At 36.9% G+C, this 8,593-nt stretch overlaps 1 protein-coding gene across 1 annotated transcript; it reads right to left on the minus strand.

Annotated features, from left to right (window-relative positions):
* Positions 1-6,219: 6,219 nt before the first annotated feature.
* On the minus strand, positions 6,220-8,306 carry LOC111399372 (leucine-rich repeat receptor-like serine/threonine/tyrosine-protein kinase SOBIR1). Its single transcript, XM_023026642.1, has one exon. The coding sequence runs from the start codon at positions 8,202-8,204 to the stop codon at positions 6,300-6,302; it is 1,905 nt and encodes a 634-aa protein (XP_022882410.1). The 5' UTR covers positions 8,205-8,306; the 3' UTR covers positions 6,220-6,299.
* Between the last annotated feature and the right edge of the window lie 287 nt (positions 8,307-8,593).

Raw genomic sequence — 8,593 nt, forward strand, 5'->3', positions numbered from 1 at the left:
TGAATAATCTAACTGTTCAACAATTTCTTTCTCAATGGATTTTCCAAGGGTTTTTTGTCCTCGCCTTATTGGAATTGGTCGAAGCCACCAAAATCTGTTTGAAAAGTTTACGCCAATTCCCTTTATTTCTATTTACTCGTAGGATATTTTATTCTTCATAAGAATATTAGCAAACAAACAAAAAATAAAGAATATAATGCACCAGTTAAACGGACCGTCAAAGTTTTTCATTATATACAAAATTGTTACAATCATATAGAATTTCACTCACCAACCCAATCCTAAAGTATTACAAAGAAAAAAATAAACCGGAGCTTTACCACACCTACTGTTCTATCCAATATACAAAAAGTTTCAAGATGGTAGACTCTCAATATTTTTTTCTTAGATCAACTTTCCGGTCACACCCAAAATAATGAAATACATCAACCATTTATAGGATCAATAACCAAGTAGAAAAGTTTAATTTAAATTCAAACAAGACTCATTTAACTCAACAAGGATTCCTTTATGTGCAAGATTCCAAAATCGACTGTAAATTGGAGACCAAATTCTGTAAGAATTTTGCTCTCAACTTTAATTAGAAGTCTTTCATACAATAACCAATTTTTTATTATTTGCAATAGAAGCCCTCCAGCTTTTGACTTTTGAGGTAATTACCCAACAATCTCCACCTTGCCCAAAAAAGAGTCAAAATCTTGTCATCTCTTCTACAACTTTTAATCATAATACTTGAAAAAAACAGGTAAGTCTTTGACACACTTTAACGATCTCATACTCCACCATATGAGTATAACCACTCAGAATTATCCGCAAACTCAAAGCATTTCATTAGTTATATGTCAAAACAACTCTGCTGATAGTTATGGTGTAACTCTCCCACTGACTTTTCCAGAGAGCTCATCAGCCATCGACATCGCAATATCACCACATACCTATACACCTTGTATCAAATGTTAGTCAATGCTATGTGCAGATATGCTGACCCGTGCTAGTAAGAACACATCCTTTATCATGGCAACATGCCATGAAGATGTTCTCATTTTACTTTACAGCACCACATCAGCGTCCTCCTCCACTAGGAAAGATGCATTGTCCGACCCAAGCAATTAGCCAACCCTGCTACACCTGTTGGACAATTTCTATTCATGTGACTAGTTTGACCGGAGTTCAAACAAGTTACTTTCTTTCTCATGGAGTTGCCGTTCTTCCCTTTTTCAATCATAAGCACCGGATTGTCAGATGGAGTATTTTGTTCCCCTAATCTTATTTCCTCTGAGATCAAGTTGCTTGTCATTTCTGTGAAACTCACAGTTTCCTTCCCATACATTAAGATTGGCTTGATATGTTCATAGGTAGACGGAAGAGACCAGATGAGACGTAGTGCCTTGTCCTCATCATCTATCTTCACTCCAATAGCCTCCAATTCTGAAACAATCCTATTGAGAACACTCAGATGGTCTGAGATTTTCGTACCTACCTCCATGCACAATGAATGAAATTGCTCCTTCATGTACAACTGATTTGAGAGGCTCTTTGTTTGATATAGTTCTTTTAACTTCTCCCATAGTTTCTTTGCAGCAGTTATTCCATGAATATTTGCAAGAACATTTTTAGCCAGAGACATATCATGCTTCCAGTCTTCAAATCCAATTCTTCACAATCTTCATCTCTCATACTGGATTCAACTTCCTTGCCAAAACTCTTGGAAGGTTTTCCTTTTAAAGCCATGTGCAATCTAGCTTGAATCAATAAATCCCTAACTTGTACTTGCTACAAGCCAAAATTGATTCTCCCGTCAAATTTATCTGCATCATATTTTAATGGCGACATATTTTTTTGCTGCTCCAATACTCCCAACTACCCGACGCTCTGATACCACTTGTTGGAAAATTTTATGCCAATTCCCTTTATTTCTATTTACTCACAGGATCTTTTATTGTTCACAATAATATTAGCAAACAAAAAATAAAAAATATAACGTAACGTACCGTCAAAGTTTTTCATTAAATGAAAAATTGTTACAATCACATAGAATTTCACTCACCAACCCAATCCCAAAGTATTACAAAGAAAAAAATAAACCTGAACTTTACCGCACCTACTTTTCTATCCAATGTACGAGAAATCTCAAGATACTAGGCTCACAATATTTTTCTCTCAAATCAACTCTCTGGCCACATCCAAAATAATAAAATACATCCACTATTTATAGGATCAATAACCAAGTAGAAGAGTTTAATTTAAACTCAAATAAGACTCCTTTAACTCAAAAAGCATTTCTTTATGTGCAAGATTCCAAAATCGGCTGTAAATTGGAGACCAAATTCTACAAGGATTCTGCTCTCAACTTTAATTAGAAGTCTTCCATACAATAGCTAACTTTTTATTATTTGCAATAGAAGTCCTTCAACTTTTGATTTTTGAGGCAATTGCACAACAGAATCTACTTTCTCAACCAAGTTTAACATAGTTTTCGTTGTGGAGACTATTTTGTGTTGCGTGACTATGCTTTTTTTAGGAATTTTGTTGCCTTCTCCCTTGAGGTCCATATATAAGACCCTGATGCTACCTTCAAGGATTGGCATCACTATCAAATTGCCGATCACTTTGTACATCTACCTCGTTTTCAATAATTTTTTCCTTAACTTCACTCATATATGCGGTGGTTTTTTTTTTTTAATAGATTTATAATAAAGAAAACACCAACTTTAATTAGAAGTCTTTCATACAATAACCAATTTTTTATTATTTGCAATAGAAGCCCTCCAGCTTTTGACTTTTGAGGTAATTACCCAACGATCTCCACCTTGCCCAAAAAAGAGTCAAAATCTTGTCATCTCTTCTACAACTTTTAATCATAATACTTGAAAAAAACAGGTAAGTCTTTGACACACTTTAACGATCTCATACTCCACCATATGAGTATAACCACTCAGAATTATCCGCAAACTCAAAGCATTTCATTAGTTATATGTCAAAACAACTCTGCTGATAGTTATGGTGTAACTCTCCCACTGACTTTTCCAGAGAGCTCATCAGCCATCGACATCGCAATATCACCACATACCTATACACCTTGTATCAAATGTTAGTCAATGCTATGTGCAGATATGCTGACCCGTGCTAGTAAGAACACATCCTTTATCATGGCAACATGCCATGAAGATGTTCTCATTTTACTTTACAGCACCACATCAGCGTCCTCCTCCACTAGGAAAGATACATTGTCCGACCCAAGCAATTAGCCAACCCTGCTACACCTGTTGGACAATTTCTATTCATGTGACTAGTTTGACCGGAGTTCAAACAAGTTACTTTCTTTCTCATGGAGTTGCCGTTCTTCCCTTTTTCAATCATAAGCACCGGATTGTCAGATGGAGTATTTTGTTCCCCTAATCTTATTTCCTCTGAGATCAAGTTGCTTGTCATTTCTGTGAAACTCACAGTTTCCTTCCCATACATTAAGATTGGCTTGATATGTTCATAGGTAGACGGAAGAGACCAGATGAGACGTAGTGCCTTGTCCTCATCATCTATCTTCACTCCAATAGCCTCCAATTCTGAAACAATCCTATTGAGAACACTCAGATGGTCTGAGATTTTCGTACCTACCTCCATGCACAATGAATGAAATTGCTCCTTCATGTACAACTGATTTGAGAGGCTCTTTGTTTGATATAGTTCTTTTAACTTCTCCCATAGTTTCTTTGCAGCAGTTATTCCATGAATATTTGCAAGAACATTTTTAGCCAGAGACATATCATGCTTCCAGTCTTCAAATCCAATTCTTCACAATCTTCATCTCTCATACTGGATTCAACTTCCTTGCCAAAACTCTTGGAAGGTTTTCCTTTTAAAGCCATGTGCAATCTAGCTTGAATCAATAAATCCCTAACTTGTACTTGCTACAAGCCAAAATTGATTCTCCCGTCAAATTTATCTACATCATATTTTAATGGCGACATATTTTTTTGTTGCTCCAATACTCCCAACTACCCGACGCTCTGATACCACTTGTTGGGAAATTTTATGCCAATTCCCTTTATTTCTATTTACTCACAGGATCTTTTATTGTTCACAATAATATTAGCAAACAAAAAATAAAAAATATAACGCAACGTACCGTCAAAGTTTTTCATTAAATGAAAAATTGTTACAATCACATAGAATTTCACTCACCAACCCAATCCCAAAGTATTACAAAGAAAAAAATAAACCTGAACTTTACCGCACCTACTTTTCTATCCAATGTACGAGAAATCTCAAGATACTAGGCTCACAATATTTTTCTCTCAAATCAACTCTCTGGCCACATCCAAAATAATAAAATACATCCACTATTTATAGGATCAATAACCAAGTAGAAGAGTTTAATTTAAACTCAAATAAGACTCCTTTAACTCAAAAAGCATTTCTTTATGTGCAAGATTCCAAAATCGGCTGTAAATTGGAGACCAAATTCTACAAGGATTCTGCTCTCAACTTTAATTAGAAGTCTTCCATACAATAGCTAACTTTTTATTATTTGCAATAGAAGTCCTTCAACTTTTGATTTTTGAGGCAATTGCACAACAGAATCTACTTTCTCAACCAAGTTTAACATAGTTTTCGTTGTGGAGACTATTTTGTGTTGCGTGACTATGCTTTTTTTAGGAATTTTGTTGCCTTCTCCCTTGAGGTCCATATATAAGACCCTGATGCTACCTTCAAGGATTGGCATCACTATCAAATTGCCGATCACTTTGTACATCTACCTCGTTTTCAATAATTTTTTCCTTAACTTCACTCATATATGCGGTGGTTTTTTTTTTTTAATAGATTTATAATAAAGAAAACACCCTTCAATTCTAGAGCCTTTGATTTGTTGTAACCCTAATGATTCCCATGGACAGTTCCCATTTTTTGACCTCAAAAATGCTTAGCCATCTCTCTAAATCCTTTTTCCGACCAGCGAAGTTCCAATAGATGAGTATTTTGGTGGTGGCTGCAGTCAAGCAAAGTTCTAGGTGAAGAAGAGCAAGAATTTTACTAAGGATTCTAATATTCCTAACCCCACCCTTGTGGTGTCGTAATGTATCACGTGGATTTGTGAAGTAGCACAATAATGAAGAAAATGATACTTAGAGCGATGTTGACATCTTGCGGAATAGATAGAATCTTATTGAGAAAAATATTCTCTCTTAGAGAAAATACCCGTGTTTAATGCATAACTTTACCGAGAATGATCGATTTACATTGACATCAAGCCCTTTATGTGATCTATTGTAGGAAATTGCCAAATCTTATGCAATAACATGAAGTTTGGCATGTAGTATATTTGATAAGATTGGATACCACAATGAACCACATTTTTGCTCATTTAATACTGAATAGTCAACGTTCTACCATTTCGTGCCAAAAAGAATTTAATGTTACTCTTGAACTATGAATTTTAGCTCCAAAAAGAAAATAAACTAGAGAAATAACATTTAATTCCCAATCAATTAATTGGAATCTCACAATCAAAGATAAATTATGATTCATTTGAAAGATCAGATAAATTTAATTCCCTATACAAACATGGCATGAGAGTTGGTAGGCATTCAAAAGGCTACCAATAAGGGTGAATCTCAAAATTATTGGAGTGTAAGTTTCTGTAATCAAGTATCTAGAGGTACCACATGTACACGTCTATTAAGTTCCTGATCGAAGATAATAATTCATTATTACTCCTACATTCCCAAGAGTTGAAACTAAAATTAATTATGGCATTCTTGGTTGGACATATAGTGACATCACTTTATTCGAGTTGACCTTCCTTTACTGATTAGAAATCATTGTTAAAAAAGAGAGAGAATTTGATTTTTATGGGCATGACAAAATGGGTCAGCACTACTAATCAAGCCTAGCTCTCGACAATAGGTGTCCGTACTTGCCGCCTTCCCTTGTATAATAATTGTGGCCCTGGCCCAAAGGAGACTTAAAAACTTGTAGAATGCTCAAGCCAAGGTTCCATCCCACTCAATGCTCAGAGTTGCTAGTTCTAGTCCAACTCATGTATCTCTTGGGCCAATCCAGTTTGCTTTGTTAGATTTGCCTGGGTGGAGGAGCAACACTACTTGTATTCGTTGCTTATTTTTTGTGACTACGTATATGAGGTAGGTAAATTCGCAATGACATGAAGAGCATGGGTCAGAATGTAACGAATTTGGCTCTTGAGATTATAATAGTGCAACATTTTTATATTTATTAAAATTTCTTTAGCTGACTATTAGCACTCAAAAACGTAATTTGTTACATAGTATTTTCTTGTACAATCAATGCTTGATACCAGATAACATGCATCTAGTTTCCTTACTGTCAGGCCTCTCTCTAGGATTATCCAATGTACAATAACAAGCAATTTTGAGAACTAAAAGAATCTGTTCTTCATATCCATTTCCTATGAGCCTTCGATCTATTGCTCTTTTTGGATCCTCAGATCTCGTCACATTTCTCATCCACCCCACTAAATTCATCTCATCTGTGTGTTGGAAAAACTCATCTGTCGGAAACTTACCCATTGTTAGAACTCCTAGCAACACCCCAAAGCTATATATGTCGCACTTCTCAGTGAATGTAAATGTTTGGTAATATGTGGGGTCGAGGTATCCCAGTGTCCCTACCACATTTGAAGTTGAAACATGAGTGTGGTTTTCGGAGATTGCTTTTGAAAGCCCAAAATCAGCAATTCGAGCTTCCATTTCATCGTCAAGGAGGACATTTGCTGGCTTGATGTCTCTGTGAATTATACGCGGGCTATTATGCATATGCAGATACTCGAGGCCGACAGCTACTCCTAATGCGATTTTGTATCGTGCAAGCCAGTCTAATTCTCTTCTCCCTTGTAAGACCTTTTGGAGCACATCTTGTAGACTACCATTCTTCATGTATTCATAGACCAGGTAATGACAGTCGGGCCGTGGCACGTGGGCTAACAAAGGAAGTAGATTTCGGTGTCTGATTAGACCCACTGTCCGAATTTCCGATCCTATCTGTCTCATCCTCTTGTTCATAAGCTTGCTTTCTTCTTGGGATGGCTCTTCAACGTTAAGGGGCAGAGATATCTTCTTTATAGCAATTTCCATTCCATTACTTCTGGGTAAAGTTGCTTTATAAACTACTCCACAACCACCTCTTCCTATGATTTTGAGCGATGCTAGTCCACCCTCTCTCTCTAAGAAAGCTAGGTCCTTTGGATTCTTGATTAATAGACTGAAAATTTTCAAACTTTCGTTCTTCCCTCCTTTGATCAAGAACTTGATAAACTTAAAGAGTCGGGAAATAACGAACCCAACAACACAGCCCCCTAAAATACCAGCTAGAATGCTGAGAATCCATTTAGCTGCTTCCCATTTTGGTTTCTTATGATTATGCTCTGTTTCAATGGACATAGTAGCTTCAAAGTTAGTACCACTAGAGACCTCACTCGAAGAATGTGTCGTTGTGGAGGTTAGATTTTTGCCAATCGATTTTTCAGCAAGCACGTACCTTTTTGAAACATTGTCCGAGGTCGATTGTGAGGATAAATAGGCTGCTTGATTCATAACTTGCACTGCACCTTCGAGTAAACTGTTGCCAGATATGTCAACGAATCTGAGATTCCGTAAAGATCTCAAAGATAAAGGTACGTTTCCAGTGAACATATTATTTGCTAGGGAGAGTCTCTCCAGGTTGCTGAAGTACTTCAAGAATTTCAAATTCCCCGAAAACTTATTGAATGAGAGATCAAGAACACGAAGGCGGGTTAGTGATGATAATCGAGAAGGAAAATTGCTGGAAAATTTGTTGTTTCTGATGTTTAGAATCTCGAGTTTCTTGCAATCAAAAATTTGAGTCGGGATTTGGCCGGCCAGTTGGTTGTTTGGAAGCGAAAGCTCTTTCAGCTCGGAGAGCTTCCCAACTGAATGAGAAAGTCTTCCTTCGAGATTTTGGGATTCAAAGACCAGACGCGTAACTCTAAGCACATATAAATTGTTTTTGAATCTTCGTTCGCAGAACACTCCACCTGAGTTGCATGGACTTCCTGGAGGATGTCGTTGACCTCCGATGCCCAAGTCTTTCTTAATAAGTAAGAGGGCATCATGATCAAAAGGGTCAATTTCTAGTTTTGATTGAACAAGAAGGATCAGCTTGAAGAGAGAGAGGAGGAAAAGGTGGGAATTGGACGAAACGAAAGCCATTTACGTTGGTGGTGAAACTTCAAGGATGCTTGGGAGTGGTGTTTGGTGGCGGGCCGGAGTTTGAAATGGTTGTTTGCAATTCTACATGCTTCAATGCACCGACCAAGGTCAATACTTATTGAGTCCATTTCTACTCGCTGGAAATTAAATATGTATTATGTATTTGACTATAAAGCATGCGTTTCTATAGGGCTAAAAGGTTAGATAATTGATTAGCGTGTGGAAAAAATCGGGGAGTTTTTGTCTAAATAAGGGGTTCCCTCGTGCTTATCATGCATTTGCAGTCATATTTTCGAGACAAGTCAAACGACCCATGAGGATGACCGAGTCCTCACATGTCCGGCGAGAGTCCTCCATGAATAAAATAATCTTGATTCCCATGTGTGTGT

The sequence above is a fragment of the Olea europaea genome, chromosome 9 (assembly GCF_002742605.1).
Source record: "Olea europaea var. sylvestris chromosome 9, O_europaea_v1, whole genome shotgun sequence".
Taxonomy (NCBI): domain Eukaryota; kingdom Viridiplantae; phylum Streptophyta; class Magnoliopsida; order Lamiales; family Oleaceae; genus Olea; species Olea europaea.

What these genes read in the sequence shown, in the direction of transcription:
- LOC111399372 (XM_023026642.1), bottom strand. Translation starts at nt 8,204, where the DNA reads ATGGCTTTCGTTTCGTCCAATTCCCACCTTTTCCTCCTCTCTCTCTTC.